The sequence below is a fragment of the Vicugna pacos genome, chromosome 20 (genome assembly GCF_048564905.1).
Source record: "Vicugna pacos chromosome 20, VicPac4, whole genome shotgun sequence".
Taxonomy (NCBI): domain Eukaryota; kingdom Metazoa; phylum Chordata; class Mammalia; order Artiodactyla; family Camelidae; genus Vicugna; species Vicugna pacos.
This window is the reverse complement of record NC_133006.1, coordinates 39322957-39345094: the sequence shown is the minus strand read 5'-3', so window position 1 is coordinate 39345094 and position 22138 is coordinate 39322957. Positions and strand designations below refer to the sequence as shown.

Sequence of the window (22138 nt, the reverse complement as noted above, 5' to 3'; positions counted from 1 at the left end):
AGTGAGAATTACCAAATTTCAAATTCAGTTCCTCCTGGGATAAGCAATGTCACAGCTGACTCCTCTGCTTGCACACAAAGTGGTTTTTTTGTGATTTTTTTTAAGTTTGTCATATATTTCATCTTAAGTTCAGAATCCTTAGGGTGTGAAAACATGCATCTCTGAGTCAGTGGAACAGGGCAGTGCTGCCCGAGAGTTGGTTTTTGAAACTGAGAAAGACTTCCTTGACGCCAACCAGAGGCCATGACTGTAGAGTACCCAGGGAGAATCCCAGACTGAATTATCGTTTAAACTAAATGTGTGACGAAGTTCATCAATTCTGACCTAAAGATAGAATATAATTGTCCCAGGAGAGAAAAATAACTGTTGAACAAAAACAGAGTTTTCAGAACCTTTACTTTGATGCACTGCTCTGCACCATTCACAGAGATGGGGAACACAGGGTTAAGTCAGGGCACAGGGCGGGGACAAATCCAAGTCTGGACACATCTGAGTCGTGGTTGGATGCCCAAGAGGCAGTGGCATAGGGAAGTGTTTAGGTCAATGGAATGAGCTGAACTATAGAGTTCTGGGTACTGTGGCTATTTCAGATCATAGCTGAGCTACAGAAATAAATGAGACAGCTTAGCTGTGTAAGAATAGAAAAACCTAATTAACCCAGCACCGTTTATTAAAAATACTATCCTTTTTCCGTGCACATCAGTGGCATTTTTGTCATAATTCAGGTGACCACATATGCGTGGGTCTGTTTCTGAGATCTTTATTTTGTTCCATGGGTTGGTTTTTCTCTTCTTGCACCACCTTATTATACTTTTAATTCTTTTACCTTTGTAAGAAGACTTGATCTCTGGTGTGTGAGTTCTCCAGATTCGTTCTTCAAGATTTTCTTGGCTATTTATGGCCCTTTGCGTCCCCAAATATATTGTAAAATCAGCATTTCAATTTCCACAAAAGAAACTTGTTGGGCTTCTGATTGGAATGTCATTAAAATTTAGAGCTCAATTTGGGAAGAACTGACTCTTAGTAATCTGAGGGTTCCAGTCCAGGAATATGTTTATCTAGGCTTTCTTTAATTTCTCTCAATAATATTTTACATTTTTTGGTATCCTGAATATTTTTCTTAGAATTATTCCAGGTATTGAGGTTTTTGGTATTATTAGCTTTTACAAATTCCAGTGTCTAATTGCTTTTTGCCCACATATAGAAATACAGTTGATTTTTATATATTGATCTTATGTCTAGCAACCTTGCAAATTTACATATTAATTCTAATCACTTTTCTGTGAAGGATTTTGGAATTTCCATGAATATAATCATGTCATTGGTAAATATCATTTTAATTTTTTTCCTTTGTAATTCTTATGTTTTTGCTTGTCTTTTTCTTGTTTTATTGTGCTGGCAGAACATCCAGTACAATGTTGAATTCCATTCAAATTTCTGTTAGATTTCTAATCTCAGATTGGAAATCCCTGACAGATTTCTCATTTAAGGGGGTAAACATTTAACATTTCACCATTAAGGATAATGTTTGCTATAAATGTTTTTGTAGAGTGTTTCTTAGATTAAGGGAATCCTCCACCATTTTTAGTTTGCGATGAGTATTTTTTTTTAATTAGAAATTGATGTGAATTTTATCAATTTTTTTCTTAGTTTTGGGGTTAATTACAGTTGGCCCCTTAGATCTTCATGTTCTGCATCTGGGGAGTCAACCAACCACAGATCAAAATATTTGAAGAAAAAAATTCCAGGAAGTCCCCAAAACTTGAATTTGCTGTGTGCTAACAACTATTTACATAGCATTTACATTGCATTAGGTATGATAAGTAATTTAGGGGTGATTTTGAATATACAAGAGGCTATGGGTAGGTTATATGCAAATACTACATGAGTTTATATAAGGGACTTGAACTTATGCAAGTTTTGGTATCCACACAGGGTCCTGGAGCCGATCCCCCATGGATACTGAGGGGTGTCTATAAGTGATTCTTCCTCTTTCACAGTGTTAATGTGAGACACCACATTAAATGATTTTCAAGTGTTAAACCAACCTCACATCTCTGGAACAAATCTTGCTTGTGACTTAACTATCCTTTTTCTGTAAGGCTGGAGTCTAAGATCATGTCTGAAAACTATTATCTGGATCACCTGTGGGTCTGTTTCCACTATCTGTTCGTCCCCTTGATCCTTCCTCATTTGGGTTTATTTCCTGGTCTGCCTGATTATTTTTTGTAACCAGATTCTAGACATTATCTTTGAAGAACAGTTCTAGGTGCCGTGATCCTCCTTCTGGACTGGATTTCATTTTCTTCCAGGAAGCAGACAAAATACAGGTCGTCTGGCTCTTTTGTTCCAAATGGGGCTGGCTTTCAGGGTGTGTGCAGGTTTCCCTGCTTCTGGCTTTCCCTTCCTCCTGCAGTGTACTTCTCAGGGGTCTCAGCTGAAGGTCCAGGTTGCTCGCCGCAAGTCCTCTTCCTTGGTGGGCTCTGAACCGCGACTCTTACCTCCCCAGCGCTGAGAGGCTGCCAGAAACTCCGCTTTGCTTTCATCCTCTACGTGGTTTCCTTCTGTTTGTTTTCTCAGCTTCTTATTCCATGCAAACACAGCCTAGTATCTGGCAAATATCTCAGATGGAAATATTTGAGTCCACGGCAGCCAGGACTTGAAGAGCCAAGGTCCTAGAGGAAGTGACCCCAGACTTCTCTGAGATCACTTTCGTGAGCTCACTTCTAGGCAGTCCCTTTCCTCTGGGACCTCAGCCCTTCAAGTCGTAACGTCCCGAAGCCCCAGTTTTTGTTCCCCACCAGCACTATTGCTCCAGGCTCTAGGCTGCTTCTCCTTTCTGTTTGACAGCCTTACATCAGGCTAGGAGTTAACAAATGCCCTGAAATAAACAGGTAACAGCCAATACAGGGCTCACCACAATGCATTTCTCTTCGCTCTGAGATCTTGACCCACCAAGTGTCGCCTTTCCTGGTTGCTCTGAGATGGCTTCAGACAGGTTTGTCTTCAGTTGCTCTTAGTAGGGGTGTTAGTTTGACAGATACATCATAGCCAGAAGCATATGTTTCTGAAGTGTCATATTTGTATTATTTCTATTTGGAAATCTTTATCATGAACCCCCACAGCGGCTGATGTTTGATTCATTAACCAAACGGCATAGTTCTGGAAACAATACCTGAACGCAGTAGTTGAGCCAGCTTCAGAATCTAGGAGAGTAGTTTTCTTAGAAAAACATTGTCCGTAGGCTGATTCTCATAGACTGACGGCTCCATGAAATCTGTTGGATTTTCAGTGCTGCCGACTGAAGCGAAGTGACGTGAACTCTTATCTGCCCTGACTTGAGAGTGAGATACCTGAGACTGTGTTCTTTTATGAAGAGAAGGCAAATTTGAGAAAGCCAGGAGGGGAGAGCCCTACTGCAGGTTAGACAGAGGAAAAATCAAAGCCTTTTATCACTGTGCCCGGCCACACCTGTTTCTCTTTCTGCCTCTAGCTTTCACAGGTCCGATCCTCAGGGACTCCTGAAATCTTACTGCTGACTTGATAATCTCTGGCACGCTCAGAGGGGGCCTCGGGCAAGCACTGAACTTTTCAGCATTTGTACCTTTGCCCCTGGAAAGGGGATCATGTAACGGACCCACAGCTCTGGTTATGTAACTAGTTAGTTTCATCTTCTTCCTCAAGACCATACTTCGTATACTTAGAATGATCTACCGGAAGTTAAAAAAAAAAATTCGAGAAGCTCCCAAACCTTCTTCCTCAACCTACCTACCTTCTGTTCTTTGCAAAGGCACAGTGTAGATGAGGACGTTAGAAATTAACATTACCGTGAAGAATGGCTAACACTTGAATGCTGAATTTTGGAGAGGGGTCGTCAGGGTGTCGGGGGAGGGGGAAACGTTGGGGAACTGTTTGTGTACGTGGTGAACAGGGGAGAGAAAAGAAAGTCAATTTTTATTTCCGGACACGACGCCTTCTGTAACATTCATTCTCAGGAAGGGGCTGCTTCGGCTGCCTGCATGTCTGACCTGGTGGGGGGCAAGCCGTGATAATGGTTCAGATTATCTTGCCTTTTTTTTTTTTTTTTTACAATCACAAATTAACAGTATTTTTACTGCTTTTATTTGGACAAGGACATGGAAGTAGAAGGTTGGTGATAAGAACTAAAACTGAGAAGATTTGTGTAGGACATGTTTAAAAGGCGGCAGAACCCTCGTCCGGTCTGTGCTGCCTCCCCCAGTGCGTGGGAGGGGGGGCTGCTGTGTTTCTGTGGTCAAAGAAGACCGGTTACGTAGCCGTGGATTTGTATTAAGTCATCCTCCTCCTTCCCCGCCTCTCCCTGTCTTAGACGCACAGAAGCAATGCACAGAAGCAGTCCTAATAATGCTGCTGCTTTGGACTTGACCTTGCCTGGAATTCTGATTATTGGTCTAACTCAGTAACTCCTTGAGGGTAAGGCCACTCCCTAAGACAACCAAATGTTTCCTTCAGCAGCCTTCGTGACTTTGCACTATTTTAGGGAGAGGAGCAAGATATCTTGAGAGCAGACAGCTTTCAACCTTGAGCCTAAAAAGCCAGCTGGGGTCATTCTCCTCATCCTTAAAGAGTGCAGGCGAGTGCCGGAGGTCAGCAGCTCTCAGTGTGGTCCCCAGACCAGCATTGCCTGGGAATCCATCAGAAATGCAAATACTCAGGCCCTGCTCCTGAAACTCCGGGGTGGGCCTGGCAGTCTGTGGTTAACAAGTCCTCCGGGGGTTCTGATGCAGGCTGACCTCTGCTGTGATTGCAGAGCGTGTGCGTGGGCCACGTTGGAGCCAAGCCGCCCGGGTTCCATTCCCCGCTCTGCACACACTGGCTGAATGAGTGAGAGCAAGTTGCTTAACCCGCCTGTGCCTCCGTGTCCTCCTCTGTAAACCAGTGGTGGTGGTGACAGTGTTTGGCTCTTCTGGAGGTTGCGAGCAGCTCACAGGTGGAAAAGCAGGCACGGGATGAGCACCGGTGTAAGGGTAGAGCTGTGTTGCGATCCCGACAGCACAGTCATGTGTATTGTTCTGTTGAAGGTGAGCCGTCCCTTGCGGAGTTAAGATGCCTTTGAGATTTGAAACTTCTCTTGATGCCAGGCTGGCCCATGAGGTGCAAACTGGGTAAATTCCCGTGGCAGGAGCTCAGCGGGAGCTTGGCTAATTACATGGTGACAGTGCTCATTCGCCCTCGTCACTCAAATCCGCGTGTCTGTGTGTGTAGCAGTTTACTCTGACTTGTAGTGCTCGGTTTTCAAATACCCTGTTTCTTCCCTGTCTTTTTAGTTGCTGAATGTCTAGATGTCATCCTGCACGCACAGTACATTGCATAAGAGAGAAGTAATGTCCTTGCCTTACTCTCGAATTTTCTAAAATGATTGCCTTCAACTTTCATTCTATTTGAAAACTTGGTTCCTCAGCAGATGAAAGTTATCTTGTGCCTCCATTTACTGTTAAGTCCAGACACAGAAATGGCAAAGGAGTCTGTGAGGAGGAAATAAAGAAACAGGATCATGGATTCCCCTTATCAAATATCTCACAAATCTGCTTGCTTCAGACTTAAAAAGGCCACTTTATCAAGAGCACTTCCCTAGTGAAATGGTCAGTGGTCAGCTCACTTGGGAGCCACTTGTCAGGAAAGGTGACTCCGGGCCAGCAGGAGCTCGGATGCTTCTCCGGGGCGAAGAAGAGAAAGGCCCATTGCCTTTGCTTCTGGTCCTGCCTCTCGGCCGGACGGAGCACCGCCCCACGGGGCACAGGCGGGTGCCTCGGGGGCTGTGTGACGGGGAGGGACCGCACGGGGTGGCCTCGCCCCCGAGAACCAGTTCTCCCGGTCTTGAAGCAGTTTGCTGATCCGTCAACTCTAGCCCCAGGGTGAACTTTTGAAAATTTTCTAGAAATCTCCCTCGGCTCAGGAATTACTAAGAGCTTTGTTTGCCTGGGACACCCATAATGTGAGGAGACTCAAGCCCTCGAGTGGGATGACGCTGAGCATAGCATCCTTGTATCCTTCAAGGCAGAGCCCAGATCTGTCGTGAAACGTGGGGTCCCTGAGTTGGTGGAGAACAAAACTGACAATAAAGTCATTTGGACTGTCTCTCTCTCTCTCCTGTTTCAGGATTTACGCTCAGGACACATTAACTTGAGTGTGTCAGTCTCTCAGTAGGAAGGTCCAAACAGTCCCATCAGGGAAAGTCATGTCGGCCAGACCCCTGGGAGCCTGATTCCAGCAGCGACAGGTGCTGAGGACGGGAGCAGCAGACCCCGACGCTGCCCAAGGGGATTGAGGAGGGAACCCCTATTTTCACGTGGCAAACTCAGGGGCATCTTGTTTGAGACGACACGTCTACAGAGTCAGCCGACCAAGGCCGTGTGTCACTGAAGAAAAGTAAACAAATGTGGGTCACACCAGACCCACGCTTCAGTGACTTGCTCTCAGGAGTGTCTCTTAAATCCCTGAGTTCCTGGAAGCATGGGGCCAGCGAAGTCCTTCCTTTGAGGCTGTCATTCTTCCTGAAAGCTCCTCACCCCGGCTGTGTGGCTGGGGGTCAGTGGTGGTCCAGACAGACGGCCTTCTGCTTGGGAGGAGGGGCTTGGTGGGGCTGGGGAGGGGCAGGCGCTGCGCATCTTGGAAGGATGTCTCCTGCGTGACCTTTCACCCCTTCCGCCCCTGACCCTGAGACAAGGGGTCGCTCATGATTGCTGATCCTGTGCAGCCCTGAGCGGCCCAATGTGATTCCCGGATCCAGCCGCCGGTGGCCTTGACCAGTGGGAGGTTTTGACCCTGACCTTGTTCTGAGCCCTCGCTCCCTCTGTCCTGTACTTTCCTTGACTCTGCTTTGTGGCTGTGCGTGGCTGAGAGCCTGGGCTCTGGTCACCCCATGTGGTACCTGTGTGACCTTGCCACACCTGCCCTCTCCAGGATGCACGCCCTCAGTTGTCAAAGGGACACTGTAGTAGGACCTGCCTCCCCGGGCTCCCCGAGGACCAGACGAGGCTCCTGGCAAGTGCTCGCTTGGTGAGAGGTCACAGGAAATACCTGTTGTTCCCCCAGCCAGCATGTCCAGTTATTTTAAGCCCACGCTCCCCCTCGCCTCCCCTCCCCTCCAGGGGGCCTGAGCACCCTAGGTGTAAGCGGCTAAACCTGAGACGGCCTCACTGCCCGTGAGCCCCAGAGCTCTTCCTGCTCCGGGCAGGGCTGTGACACCGCGTGGGTGGACCCCACAGGTCTCTTAAGCAGTGAGGACCAGCGTGTCCTCTGTGTACAGTCAGCGGGTGTAGCCGAGAAGCACCACACAGCCCGGGGGCCCCATCAGGACTCAGTCAGGAACTTGGCTCCGGTGTCCACCTGTCCCCGCGACTCCGTGGCTCCTCTTCTTCCCCACCGTGGTCGTGGGTCCCTCCTGTCAGCCTTGCTCCACCTGCGCCCCGGGTTTCGCTCGGGATTCCCATTGCCCCTTGAATCCACGCATTTTTCCTCTTTCTTCCTTTTCTCTGCTTTCTCGCTCCCATTTTTGGATGATGGCCTTGTGTCCCAGCCCCCACTTTCTCTAGTAACATTCCTTGATCATAAATTCCACTTTTTGAAAATGCAAGCTCATTCTAGCTCTTTCTACCATGTATGCCACACTGGTATCTTGGGCTGTATTTCTCTGCATCCTTGTTACAAGTCCTGAAAAATAATGTGCTGGCTGCCCCATAGGCACTCCGAGCCACCAGTGACGCCCACACCCTGACCCTCTTCACCTCAGGGGCAGCCTTCTGCCCCGCTGGTCCCCCTGCGTCTTCATTTGGAAGCTGCCCCTCTGATGGGAACGTGACTTGTACTTCCTTCAGGACTACTTTTCCCACATTGCTGTTCCGCGTCTGTGTTGTTTCTGGACGAGGGTCTTCTCCGACCTCCTGGAACAGAACTGATGTCTTTTTACATCTTCACTTCAAAGCTTTGGACGTGCCGTCCCCTCTTGCTGGTTTCCATGAATAGCCCCCTGTCTCCCTGCTCACGGTCACCTCAGGAATAGGGGGGGTAATTTGTCAACAGAGGGTGGGACAGACGTGGCAGAGAGCACTTTAAAGAGGCAGGGCTGGATGCCGCCCCCCGCAGACGCTGTCCAGCAGCTGAGTAAACGACTTGCAGCCCGACCTCCTGCGCGAAGCGTGGAAACGATGACAATAGCGTTTCCTTCTGACCCGGAGCCACGTCAACGGGAGAAATGGTCTCCCCTCTGAGAGGTTTTTAACTCAGATGTTCCCCTGGCCTTGGAACTGTTTGGCGGGATGGAGACACGCCTTGTTCATTTGTCACAGGCTGCCTTCCATAGTCATCTCAAAAGGCAGTAAGTTGTCAGGGGGGTCTCTCAGTCCACTCGCTTCCTTTCTGCGAGCTTGTTCTTTCACTGACTAGCTTTCGACCTTGGCCACGTGTCTGTAAACTCATGTCCGTGCCTGTTTCCGCAGCTGTTTTCAAGATTGTTAAAGCGAAGTGGATGAAAGCGCATTATAACTGGTTTAAATGTGTGATACTGGTACTACAATGCTCGTCCTAAATTTAGTACTGAATTTAGGATTGAAATCTAGTAAGTTCTCTATCCTGTGAGCTATCGCAGCAGAATATTTCCAGCAACAAGGGATTTGAATCTTTCCGTGGCCAAAACATCCCCCTTCCCTGACACGGGAATTCCAGGCCACTTCATGCCGGTGACCCTGCGATGTCAGCTCAGGCTGAGTGACCTTGAGACACACCTAGGTGACCATCCCTAACCGCCTTGTCATGGCATGTGGGTCCCTCCCTCTGTCTTCCCACAACCCCTAGAGTGATGTTAGTTGGAAGCTGTCAAAAATATAAAAGCAGTCCCCGTGGGGCCCGAGGAGAGGCGTTTTGCTTCAAAGAGCCCCAGCTGTGGTTCACAGAAGCACCGGGACAAACTTAAAAGTCACTCAATGCACACCCACAGTCCCCACAAGAAAGGACTGGGCCCCCCAGGGAGACCTTTCAGAGGCCTTAATTAAAAGCAAAGAACTGATGGTTGCTCAGAGCGAGGATGTGAACTCTGGTTTCTCCTTCTTTCACAGGAACTAACATTGGGGATAGTCAGGTCCTAATTTTAAGAAAAAAATGAACAAAGGACAACGTAGCAGATGTTCATATATATTGATCCTGATTTTAATATTTTCTTAATCCTTTTCCTCACTGCCCCCCCACTTCCTCTCTTTTTAGAGTTCCTTAGCCATAAAGTAAGCCACGGTATGACCACTGATTGATTTATTTTTAATATACCTTAATTCTAGAAAAGATTTGGTGGGAGCCAGCTTTTGGTGGCACTATGGTGTCCCAGCACATGCTCAGTTCTCTCCAGATTGCGTCGGGCATGTGTCTTGTGTGACGTCACACCAGCCAGAGCCCAGCAGGTTGCGGTCCCTGCTCTGACCTCAAGGCAGGACCGAGCGGGGACGGGCTGGGGGCCGGGCCCTCTTCACCCCGCTGTCTTTTCTTTCTTTCAGAGACTCTGACCTATTTTTGTTGGACACCCGCGTAGTGTGGGCCTCGGAAGAAGGCTGGCTGGAATTCGACATCACGGCCACGAGCAATCTGTGGGTCCTGACCCCGCAGTACAACATGGGGCTTCAGCTGAGCGTGGTGACGCAGGACGGTGAGTTTGCCCCAGTCGGGCCAGCAGTCCTTTTGGGTTCATTTCCTTTACGGCGGCAGGCATGGTTGCCCCGTGGATTACAGGCGAGCCCCCTGGAATGGCTTCGTTTACTGTCCCCTCATGACTTCTCTTGGCAAGCAAAGCCTTAACCCGAGGTCTCCTGGGAAGGACTGAGAGGTGGTTAGGTGGTCCAGGTTCCCAGAGCAACCGCGGGAGGGCAGCTCTCGGAGGCTGGAACCGGGGCGGGAGGAGAAAGGGGGGGCGGGGAGAAGGTGCGTTGAGATAAAGAGAAAGGGAGAAACAGAGTCTGAGTTCTGACCTTGAAATAATGTCATTGGCAGCAATACGGGCAGACCTAGAGATTCTCACACTAAGTGAAGTAAGTCAGACAGAGAAAGACAGATACCATATGATACCACTTATATGTGGGATCTAAAAAAAGTGATGCAAATGTACTTATTTACAAAAGAGAAACAGACTCACAGACACAGAAAACCAACTGATGGTTACCAAAGAGGGGAAAGGGGGGATAAATTAGGAGTTCGGGATTAGCAGATACAAACCACGAGATATAAAATAAACAACAGGGTCCTACTGTACAGCGCAGGGAGCTCTATTCAATGTCTTGTAATAAGCTATAGTGGGAAGGAAAATATGTGTAACTGATCACCCTGCTGTACACCAGAAACTGAGACAACGCTGTACATCAACTGTACTTCAGTAAAATTTTAAAAAAGAAACAACCATTTTCAAGAGAAAAAGAAAAAGCTGAATACAAAGGAAGAAAACTAGCAGAAGTTGGGGGGGCTCGCTCCTTGCCGGCCTCCTGGCACTCTGGAAGGAGTGGTGGCTTGGGCCATCCAGGGAGCCCGGGGGATGCGAGGATGTGCCGGTCCTCAGCCTCCTCCTTGACGATCAGCGCCCGGGAGGCCAGGTGGACTCCGGGGTGGGGCTGCAGCCGGACGTTTCCGGGCGTACCGAGAACCTTGCTCCGCTTTGCCCCCCAGGGCTCCACATCAACCCCCGTGCCGCGGGCCTGGTGGGCAGGGACGGCCCCTATGACAAGCAGCCCTTCATGGTGGCCTTCTTCAAGGTGAGCGAGGTCCACGTGCGCACCACCAGGTCGACCTCCGGCCGGCGCCGCCAGCAGAGCCGCAACCGCTCCACCCAGGCCCAGGACGTGTCGCGGGCCTCCGGCGCCTCAGGTGGGTCGGGCGGCCCGCCTTTCCGGGAGGCCTGGTCGGGGGGGCAGGCAGTGGTTCCAGATGCTGCAAAGCCTGCAGGTGCCTGGTCAGTCACCGGTGATCTCGCCGGGTTCCCAGGGCCTTCGGGGGGAGCGCTCGTTATCCAAAGATCGTCTGTAGGTTGCAGACGGCCTCAGTGTCTGTTTTCCCAGGAAAGCATCCTTCTGTTTGGTCAGCTTTCTCCAACTCTTTTTTTTTTGTTCCCATTCTCATAAAGATCCTGAGAGCATCTAGATTTTCTTCTGGTTACATTACCCCTGGGAGGTTGTGATGTGCAAAAACTCTGTACATTTCTATATGATGGGCTCGTATTTGTTAACGGTCTCGGCTGGAGGTGATGGAGAGTCAGTTCACGCGACCCTCCAGGGCGGATTTCACTGGTTCATTTAACTGGGAAGTTCAGGGTTCTGCCTTTGACTCACTAAGATCCATGAGTTCAAACGGTATTAGGAATCTCTTGTTCTCTGTTTTTTTTTGGCGGCATTCTCAGAAAGACTCTCTTGCCATGGTGGCCAGGAAGGCAACCTCAACTTCAGAAAGAGAGCATCGCTTTCATGGTAGCTGCAGTAGACAGCCAGGCGGGGGCCCCGAGCTCACCCCTGGAGCTAGGGAGCGCGGTCAGCCCCCTCCTGCCCTGAGCAGATAGGTTCAAAGGGCAAAAGACAGGAAACAGCCCCCACTGCCCGAGTGTCAGATTCAGCGGTCCGTCAGAAGTGCCCCGTCCCATGCTGCGCCTTTTTGGGAAGAGGCGCGAAGTCCACTCATCAGACCAAGAAGGATGGCGGAACGGGGGTTCCCACCTGATACCCAGCTCACGTAGTTAGTATTGAATTCAAACCGAGGGGCCTAACACTCTCAAGCTGGTGCCTGCAAGTTCTGGGTTTCCTTTGGCCATTTAAATAGCCTGGAAATCAAGCACGAAGTTGAAGCTTTGCTGTGGGGTTTGCAGTGCAAGATCTTGCTTCCCTCGTTCCTACTCTGTGACTTTGGACAGACCTAATCCGGTTTACCCAGCTGTCCAGTGGGGATGATTGGTCCTTGGTGGATTTGCTGGGATTGAATGAGAAGCATTGATCTGGCTCAAAGGTCAGTTACATCCAATCATAGGAAGTTCTCAGGGTATATGTTAGGATCCTTGGAAAGGATGTAAAATATTTATGGAAGATGCATTAATTCTTCCAGGCGACTGTTGGAAAATGTCACTTTCAGTGGCCAGAAAGAGGGCATGGAACTTCCCCGAGTACCCAGCTATCCTTTGGGAAGAAGTGTCTTCGTTTGGGGTTCTGACTTAATCAGCCATTTCTTTTACCAGTAACTTGGACGTGGACCCTGAAGACCTACCACCCAGTGTGATGTGACATTTTGCTTCTTGTCATCCTGGTGTGTCTTGGAAGCATTGCACAGCATGGGTGTTCCTGTGTTTACCACTAGGAACAGTCAGGGCTGGGGTTTAAAGAAAAAGAAGAGGAAGAAGAAATAACTGCTTCCTTTATTTGCTTCGGAGGAAGCCTGCCTAACAGAGTTAATCATCTCGGCACTGTCCTTCGGGGCTTGGTGGCGGAGCGGCCGTTCTCTAACGAACTGTGGTCATTTGCGTACTGAGACCTCAGACTTGAAGGCAGCTCTGGAAATGTTGATTGCTTTTTAAAATGAAAATTTGACTTGATTTATTCAATATCCCCTCCCCCACTAGCACACATATCAAGTTGTTCTTGTTTTTTTTGTTTGTTTTTAATTGGGAAAACATGTCCTTTCTGATTTTGGTTTTAGTGGTATCACTGCATGAATCTCTTCCCAGTCCCTTTCAACATTTTTTTTTCAATTTGATGAGTTCAGATTAAATATGAGTACTGAAATTGATCTAATTTGCAGTAAGAGGCAAGCCTGTCTGCTTTGTCTGGGTCTTGCCACCCTCCCATCCGCCACCTCCCAAGCCCGAACTTCCAAATGCATTTTGCTCCTTTCAGCGGCACTAAAGCAAAGAGTTTGTACCAAATGCCCCTGGACCACCTATTTGAAGTCCCAGACCCCCAGGAAAGTATTACTACGGAGGCCCTCCTTCCCTCTCACCGTCTGCAAAGACGCTCTCAAGCTGGTCCGAGAAATTGCTCGTGTGAAGCCCACTGAAGTCCTACTCGATGTATTTGGCTCTTTCCTCCTTGCTTATCTGCGCCATTGATGGGAACAGACGTGCCAAGGAGATTGTTCTTGGAGCAGGGATGTCCAGAAAGACGGCCGGCTACCCATAGGCCCGGACCGACCGCTTCGTGCTTTCTCCGCGGGCTGTCGTGGGGCCCGATGCTGCTGAGACAGAAAGCTATGGCCTCCGGTGTGACGCCAGGCAGGACTTGCCCCTTGGAAATCTTTCGGGAGGTTGCAGGAAGAGATTGCTTGGCCTCTGCTGCCCTCCTTCTGCCACAGAGCGCTCCCGGGGAGTTCATGTTTCTCCACGGAAACAACGCCCTGCAGGAGAAGCCCACCAGAGACCGTCCTGCATCTGGGTTAAGAATTTCATGTAATCCATCAAACTGCCTGTCATCAGGCTGACAGGTGGCAGGGAACTATGTGGCTGTTTTGGGAACTGAGCTGCAGATGCAGGAGACGGCAGGACCAGTCCACAGCGAGGGAAAGGCCAAGAGCCCCTCTGCCTTCTCCCCATTGCCAACCAAAATCCACTCTTCTTTCTGTCGTGGCCTTCAAGCTGGACTTTCCAAACACATGCACCAAACAATGGGTTTAATCCAAAGTCTCCCTGGATGGGTTTTGCTTGTCCTTGCTTCTCTGCCGCTGTCTGCTCCAAGGCAGTGATGGATGTGGGCTGCGTGGTACTTCTCCAGTGGGCTAGCATACCGTCGGACAGCATCGTTCATCGTTTTCACACACGTTGCATTAGTCCTGGTCCAAGCCATGCTACGCAGCCCACGGGGATTCCTGGGACCCTGGCAGTTCATCTCGGCCTCCACGGTGGCCAGCCCGCTGCTCCCGGAGCACTCACTGGGTGGTCTCTTTCCACCTGCTGCATCCCATCCTCTTTCCTAGCATCTTTCTCTTGAGGGCCACGATTTTGTCCCCTGGGAAACTCTGAGACCGCCTGGCCAGCCCATTGCACGGGTTATGAACAGAGGGCCTTGAGGGATGGTTCCCTGTGGTGATGCTAGGTAACTGATGCAGCTAATTTTCCAGGGTCTTTCCAAGACATCTTGGGGTAGCGGCAGCTAATGTGACTTCAGTTCAGCTGGTGAGTCAGCTTTTCTGCCATGTCTACCAGCTGGCTGCCAACACTGTGACTTAGAATTGCTCTTTGTTTTGACAGGTGGATAGTTTTGAAACATGTCCTGCCACTTTTAACAATTCACATAAAATTGGATTATTATGTGACCTGGGCCCCTTCCACCCCTGACGCTTCTGTTGCCATCGCTCAGCTCTGCCGACTGTCAGTGAACCAGCACCTTCTCAAGACCCCCTCTGTCCTTTGCAATGAGATCTTTGATTCGGTTGCTACCTGTGAGCATCTCTTTGAGTAAATGCTCCTTCTGTCTCTTTCCGACACACCCAAATCTTGAAGGATCCCGGGAGAAGGTGTGGCTCTGGCTCGTGGAAACACTCTTGACTGTCTTGTTGATAGTTCACACCTTCTTTTCCTTGAATTTTCCAGTCGGGACCATTCAGTACGTTTCCAGAGTAAAGAACGTAACCAGAATTCATCAGTTTGAAAACAGTGGTGTAGGTACCTTATTAAGACTCTGACGTCTTTTGCTGTAGATTTCAGGGAATTTCAGTCCACAGACGAGGGGGTCTCATCCTTACAGGTCCGTGTTCGCTTGGCCTGTTAGCTCCTGGCAGGTGTCCCCTCTAGTTCGTCATCTGCTTCCTGGGTTAGAGTGTCCAAGATGAGAGAGCAGACCCCCGCCATGGACATCCAATGCTTGGGAAGAATGGACGTGGGTCAGGGCTGTGAATTAGCTGTTTGCAGGCCTTCAAAGGCATTGGGAATTTTAATTTGTCACTTTGATCTTGAATTAAAATTTTAGGGCCGGCAGCTTGGCTTCCAGATGTCTCAGTCAAGAGGTGGAGGCTGGTCCAAGGCTTCCTAAGTGAAATCAGGACTTTACTTTCCGTCTGGGGAGGACAGACAGTGGCATTAGCGATTTGAAAGTTAGCATCCTTTCCGACTCCATATTCATAACACTTGAAGCTCGTTTGCCATCAAGCTCCGTCAGGATCAAGGAGTGAAGCCAAGTGGAACTTTCTACCCCATCCCTAGGTTCACCCTTATGAATGTGCTAATGGCCAGTAACGCTGAGTAACAAAGAGGCAAAAGAAGACCCCTGAATAATTCACCAGCTACTGCCAACTCCTGACGGGGCGCTGGGGCTGGGGGACAGAGCTGCAGGGAGACAGAGAGGCACAGGGAGTCATAGGGCTCAGTCTTTGAGGGAAGCCTCCGTCAGTTTTCAAGATACTCAGCTCCATATTCTTTTATAATCAAGACAAAGGCCGAGAAGAGATCAGAGCCCCACCCAGATTCAATGGCACCTTAGGAGATCTTGAAATCCTGGAGTGACAGAACAGTTGTCAACAAAATCGAGACTCTGAAAATCAAGCTCTTGCCCCCTGCCCCCTCAGCACTCTGAGATTACTGACACCAGAAATCACAATCCCAGTGTGGTCCCCTGGGGGCCCCAGCATCAGTGATCGATGGCCGAGATGATTCTGCGGGGTAACTGGGAGCCAGAGGTAGCAGGCTGGAGCAGGCTGGAGATACGGAAAGAGTGGCCAGACCAGTGTGGACAGAGGTGCCATTTTCACAGCTGCTCTTTGAACTTGCCCTTGTCATCCTAGGAGGGAAGGGAAATGAGAGCTATGAACCGTTCCCTCTCAAAAACAAGTTCCCTCTGGGCAGACACTGTAGCCTGAGCTGAGAAGAGCCGGGCCGGGCGGACGGCATGCTCTGTTCCCAGCTCCCGCTGCTCTAGTGTTTTCCTGGCCGAGCTTGGGGCCTGCAGCTGGTGTGGCCTGCGGAGTGGGGTCAGCCCCTCTGCGGAAGCCCTGGCCGGGGGCAGCCACCTGCCTGCTCCTCTCACTCCTCCTCTGTCACCTGGTCTCTAGGCTGCCCTGACTCTCTTTTCTGCCTCTTCCTCTGCCCACATCTTCCCTCTGTTTCTCTCTTCTCCTCTACTGGGGCTGGAAAGGACCCCAGGCCGGCTGTCCTGACCCCTGGGACCTGGCTGGGCTGGGCTGGGCTAGGCTGCTGGGACTCAGGTGCAGTGCCTCCCCGGTGCTCCCAGGGGGCTGCCTGGCCCGACTCCAGCGTGATGGGGACCCTGCCTGTGCATGGCCTGCTCTGCAAGTCAGGATCCCTGCTACGCCTTCTCTTCCCACCCAGGCCCCACTCCCCTGAGAAGCTCCCGGCCTCGGCAAAGTATTGAAGAGCACAGGCAAATAAAGAACACGCTCTGGGCCCGGCAGCCTGGCCCTCCTCCCCCAGATCTCTGCTCGTCTCTTCCAGGACAGAGCAGTGGATGATCTTGCCGAGTGACCTTCATTTAGGGAGCAAACGGGCAGGTCTGTCTTTACAGTTCCTTGGATCTTTAAAAAATTCTCCCCTTCCCCCGAGTGGCCTCTGATCTTCTGGAGTGATGGTCCCTGGGGGACCACACACCCTGAGATGAAACCAACTTAAATCTCCATTCAAAACCCGTGTTCAAATGTTTATGATATTCATTTGGAAAAGAGAGGCAGGATTGGGTTTTTTTTTTTTAAACCAAGCGTATCTGAAGGTTTCTTTACCGAAGGAGGTTATAAAAGTGGGGGTGGAGAGCAGTGCTGAAAAGGCGACTCACATTCTTGTGACGTATTTGCAGCTTGAAAATCTATGGTGAGGGGATGTTCTCTCCTGTCGAGAAGCAGAATAGGGAGCTACCTCCTTTTGATTATGGAAGAAATTAGTCCTGGGGGCTTTTCTGATTGTTCAATTTTGTTACCTGGTGACTTAACAGTGTTTTCCCCAAACCCACCTGGTCTGGCTGGGCCAGAATCCCAGCCAGGCTGCTGGGCACTTGCCTGCCTTCCGCTCTGAGGCCGGAGAATCGTCTGGAATGATTAAGAGCCAGATGTCACTTTCTGTGTTCAGCTTTGAAAAAGCCAGATCCCTTGAAAATGCCTCTCGGGACCAATACTATGAGCCGTCATCACATCTGCATCCCAAGTGATGCCCAGGGAGTCCTCGTGTCCTGAGACAGGCTCTGTGTGTGGGTGGGGGCGGTGCTGTCCCCTGCGCGAGCCTCGTTCTGAAGGGTGGTGCCATGAGTCTTACTGTCTGCAGATGCAGCTGGGCCGCAGTGGACCCGGCCCAGCGATTCTGATTTGTGAGTCTGGGGCGGGCCTCAGACTCCCTGGTGATGCTCGTGATCCAGGCATGGGCAGCCTGTGTGGCAGCCCGAGGACCTTGCCCCTTGGGGATGGTTTGTCAGCCTTGAGTCTGCTGCTCCAATTTGTGTGCGTGGGCGTGCGTGTGTGCATGCGTGCACGTGTGTGTGCTTGTGTGTGTGTGCGTGTCTCCAGCTCTTGGACTATTCTCTGCCTGCCCTTGACTGGTGAACCCGTGTGGGCAAAGCTATGTTGCTTTCCTTTATCCCACTTAAGTAGATAGGGTCCCATCAAATTTATTTTTATTAGAATTAACTGGATTTTGCATTTGCAAATGATATTGACCAAATTTGCATCATTTAACTTTTGTGAAGTTCTTTTTCTGCGCATGGAGCCAACATACTGACAGTTACTGCTTCACTTTTTGAATATGCATCAAACAACTCAGAAATGAAAATAAGCAGTTAATTCAACAAAGCATTGAATGGTCTAAGTGAAACGTCATGGTACGTGGACTGGTAATATCATCTCACCTTTCACAGCTGCATGTGTTAAATTGTCAATTTTAGGTCCCATTACATTTAACTGCATAGGTTTTCACTGGCCCCATCCAAACCATTCATCTAAACAGATATCAAAGGACAGGGGGATGTTTTTCTGCAATATGTCAATCCCCCAAAACCAGATCAAACCACGTGCGGCCCTGTCAATCCACTGCGGAGCCCTGGGTCCCAACAGCCACTGAGCAGCAGATCCAGTGTTCAGAGGACAACTGACCTTTGCAAAAACTTACCCATCCTTTGCCAGCACTCCACGTGGCCTTATAAGGAGACTTAAGTGTGGCCTGAAGTGTCTGTAGGAAGAAAACAGGAGAGCCAGTTCCTCCCTTTCTCGCTCTAGCCCCAGTCTTGACTCAGCGACAGGCATGCCCGTGTCTGGCTCTAAAAGAAACAGCTGTCCTGGCAGAGCAAGTTCTCTGTTGAGCAGAGAGAGGGCCCTGAGCAGGTTCACAGACACGTGGACTGTTGGCGGAGGTCGCAGAGTGGCCCTTCCCCACGGCGGCTTGGTTCCATCAGCAGAAAGAGGAACTGTCCCTGCCTGCGCTCTGACACCAACCAGGGGGCCCCCAGTCTGCTTCAGTCCCGACACTCACCACCTGGGGTTAGCAGGGACACCACAAGGTCAAGGGCCCAGCCCTCAACAGGGCTGCCCACGGCCCTCCCTTCAGATGCCACCTGCGGTTCTGACTTGGTTACTCTTCCAAGGGTTCCCACAGCTCCCCCTCCTCTGGTCTGACAGTTCACTGAAACAACTGGTAGGATGCAGGGGAGGGAGGTGTGGGACTCACAGCTTCTGCATCCTCTCCTCCTAGACTCCAGCGGGCGCTCTCCTGGTGTGAGGATGTGCCCACCAACCCCCAGTTAATTCAGCCAGGCTAGGGGGTCCTGGGTCACACAGAGTGAGTGTGTGCCCGTCAGCAGGTGCTCGCGGGGCACTGCTGTCCCAGGTCGTGGCTTCAGTGCAGGTCACAGGGCAGAGAGCAGCACTGGGGAGCAGGGCCCGCTCCCCTGCGCTCCCTTCAGGATGCTTTTCCAGCCCGGCAGTTGCCTTTAATGTGAATACGGTGTCTTCCAAGTCAAGGCCCAGGGGTGCTTGGAGCATCTTGGGCCACACCTGCCCCCGTAGGCCTCACACACGACTCGGGATCATAACAACATCTGTTGCTGAAAAGGAGTCCCTTCAAGTCAGCCATTCCGTGTCATGGGCCAGGGTGCCCGGCAGTGGCCCCAGAGAGGACAAGACAGGGTGTGTCAAACACCCAGGCAGTTGGGAGCCCGCAGAGCTGTCAGGGACCCAGGCTGTGCCTAGCAGGGGCCCAGTGCAGGGCTCCCCTGAGCCCGGTACTGGGCCTGGCCCGTGGCGAACAGTCCAGGGAAGCTTGTAAATGAAGGGATGAAGGAGTTAATGGGTGCCTCTTCCGATCTCCCACAGATTACAACAGCAGCGAACTCAAAACAGCCTGCCGGAAGCATGAACTCTATGTGAGCTTCCAGGACCTGGGATGGCAGGTGAGTTCTCTAACAGCAAGGGGGACGAAGGCCCTTCTTCTGCGGTCTCTTCTCTTCTCAATGGTAGCAGCCGCCATCAAAGACCTTGAGCTTTAGGACCGAGAAGGTTCCTTCTGTGAAGGTGCTTAGGAGCCCTCCCGGATGCCTGGCTCCGGGAGGGAGGTGGTGGAAGGCCTGCCCACGAGTGCCAGAACCCCCGCCCCTTCCCCCGGCACCTTTCCGGGGAGCCCAGGCTGGGCTCCAAGCACTGCATCTCTGCAGATCACTAGCCCATTTCCCAGTATGCTTCCCTCGCTCGTTCAAGGTCCACAGGGCATTTAAACAGATGCTCACTGTGTTTTGAGAAAGGGCTGGAAATACTGATCTAATTGTTAACTTCTCCAAGGGCCAGACTTCGGCTCACCCGACCTGGAAGAGCACAGATATTTTGTCCTAACACCTGAGAGCCTTCACGAGTTTAGAAGAGGCCAAATCCAGGTGCCAAGTGGTAGAAGAGTTCCCTATGCAGGTGGCATTGGGATGACAGAGGTGCCTGGAGAGGCTCCTTTGGTGCAAGCACATGGAGCCAGCCTCCTGCGGGCCCCCAGGCCTCGGCAGGCGAGGAACGGATCAAGACCGCGAGGGCTCCTGAGTCAGACTGACTGGGTTCACACCCTAGCTTTGCCCTTGAATGTGACCTTGACCTCCTGGGTCTGTCCCCTTCCCTGTCCACTGTGAGCGATGCCTGCTCCCAGGGTTACTGAGAGCAGGATAATGCGAAGAGTTTATGTGAACCACCCTTTTCTGTTGCTTCCTTTTGCTTTAAATCAAGGACTGGATCATTGCACCCAAGGGCTACGCTGCCAATTACTGTGATGGAGAATGTTCCTTCCCCCTCAACGCGCACATGAACGCGACCAACCACGCCATCGTGCAGACCTTGGTGAGCGCTGTTTTCACGGTACAGGTAGCAGTGAGCCCAGACCAGGTTTAATTTCTAATGACGCCCTTCCCTCCTGTTTTTGGAACAGGTTCACCTTATGAATCCTGAGTATGTCCCCAAACCGTGCTGTGCACCAACAAAACTAAACGCCATCTCGGTTCTTTACTTTGATGACAACTCCAATGTCATCCTGAAAAAATACAGGAATATGGTCGTGAGGGCTTGTGGATGCCACTAACTTGAAGCTAGTTGCTGGGGACACGCAGACGGCCTTGGACTCCTGGATGACATCTGCCTTAAAAATCACGCAGGGCAAGACTCTGAAACCAGCTGGTGCTGGCTGGCGCCTTCCTGCCCCAGGAAGGTCTTAAAGGACCTTGTTCGGAATTTGCTCACATAGGAAAATATCGTGGGTCGTGGTGGTTCTGTAGGAAGCTGAGCTTGAAGGTCTGAAGGATGAAATCGGGTCATGGCAGAAACAGAACTTTGAAGGGTTCCCCTCTGCCCCTCAAAACCCACCAAAATCAGTGTTCGCTTTAGATCAAGCTCCTTGTGGTGTTAGTGAGTAAACAGGGAAAACCATCTTAAAAAAGCAAAAGGATTCTTGGCTCAAGTATCAGCAGGTTCGGTCGTTCGTCAGCTCACGGGAACGGGGAAGATGCCCGTCTTCAGGCCTCATTCCCGGGGAGGTGGGGCTCACGTAGGCTCGGGGCCGGTGCGGGAGCCGGGCGACGTACAAGTGCCTTTAGTCTTGGTCGTGCGGTTACGTGTTTGTCGGTGTGAAGATACTTCTTTCAGTCCAACCACGTTATTTCCACAGCCCTGTCTGCCCGTGCCCCCCCCCCCCATGCTGATTTCTTTCACTAGGACCAAAAAGAGACTAGAGTGATCACTCTGAGTGGAGGCTCCGGGCACAAGAAGCCGTGTTAAAGCCATCGCTGCAACCATGTCGCACACGAGTGCCACCCTACACCTCCGCCCTTGGGGTCGGCTCTTTGAAAAGCACCTTTACTTCGGGATCGTCCGCTCTCGTCTCTGTCTGTGAAACGGTTCTTGGCCCTTGTACGGTGTCCTGGGTCGCAGGCGTCGCCCGACAGAGGGCACCCAGCCCCCAGGAACGGCTTCGGACAGGCGAGCCGTTTAGGACCCGAAATCAGTTTTCTCCTGTAGAAGGTCAGACTCAGATCTCACCTTGGAAGATTTTTCAAACGTCTTTTTCACGATCATGTACTGGGAAACCAATTTCATACTAAACTGATTAAACCTTACATGTATGCTATAGCTACCTTTACAGCTTTTCTGTAAATATCAACTATAATTTATTGTCTGATAACTGTTTTGCTGTAACATTTAAGGAACGGCCAGACCATTTTTTTTTAAAAAAATTTTATTTAGAAAGTATCATAGTGTAAACAAATTGTACCACTTTGATTTTCTTTGAAAACAGGATTCATGATGCAAGCGGAAGCCACTCAGATTGTGCTTCTCCAGAAAGTTGGGTTGTTTTTCCTTTAAAAGAACATCTGTGAACCATACATGATTAATAAAGATTTCCTTTAAGGCAGAGGCTGGCCGAGGTCCTGCTGTGCTCGTCTGCCGCAGACAGCAGACATGGTCTGTCTTCTAAGGGTCGCACCACCAGTTACTTTGTGCCGGTGACCACATCCCCTGAGCACGGCCGCTGGGCACAGTGGGGTGTTACGAGAAGTAACTTGATGGCAAAGGACGGACAGGTACAGACCTTAAGGGAGCCTAGTTCTGTAGCTGCGGACTTCCAAGGGTGATGGTAAAAATGCTTCCTAACCAGGGTGGCGTGAACCATTGGGACGCTAGCATCAGTGGTGACGTGGCCTGCTTCACCCTG

The 22138-nt window shown here is 50.6% G+C and overlaps 1 protein-coding gene across 1 annotated transcript in view; it reads left to right on the top strand.

Annotated features, from left to right (window-relative positions):
• BMP6 (bone morphogenetic protein 6) overlaps positions 1 to 21838 on the top strand; it is a 131869-nt gene extending 110031 nt beyond the window's left edge. Inside the window, exons 3-7 of the mRNA XM_072945701.1 lie at positions 9522 to 9670; positions 10678 to 10875; positions 19276 to 19352; positions 20164 to 20274; positions 20363 to 21838. Coding sequence (XP_072801802.1) covers positions 9522 to 9670; positions 10678 to 10875; positions 19276 to 19352; positions 20164 to 20274; positions 20363 to 20512 — 685 coding nt within the window. The 3' untranslated portion in view covers positions 20513 to 21838. The remainder of the gene's footprint in view (positions 1 to 9521; positions 9671 to 10677; positions 10876 to 19275; positions 19353 to 20163; positions 20275 to 20362) is intronic.
• Positions 21839 to 22138: the final 300 nt, after the last annotated feature.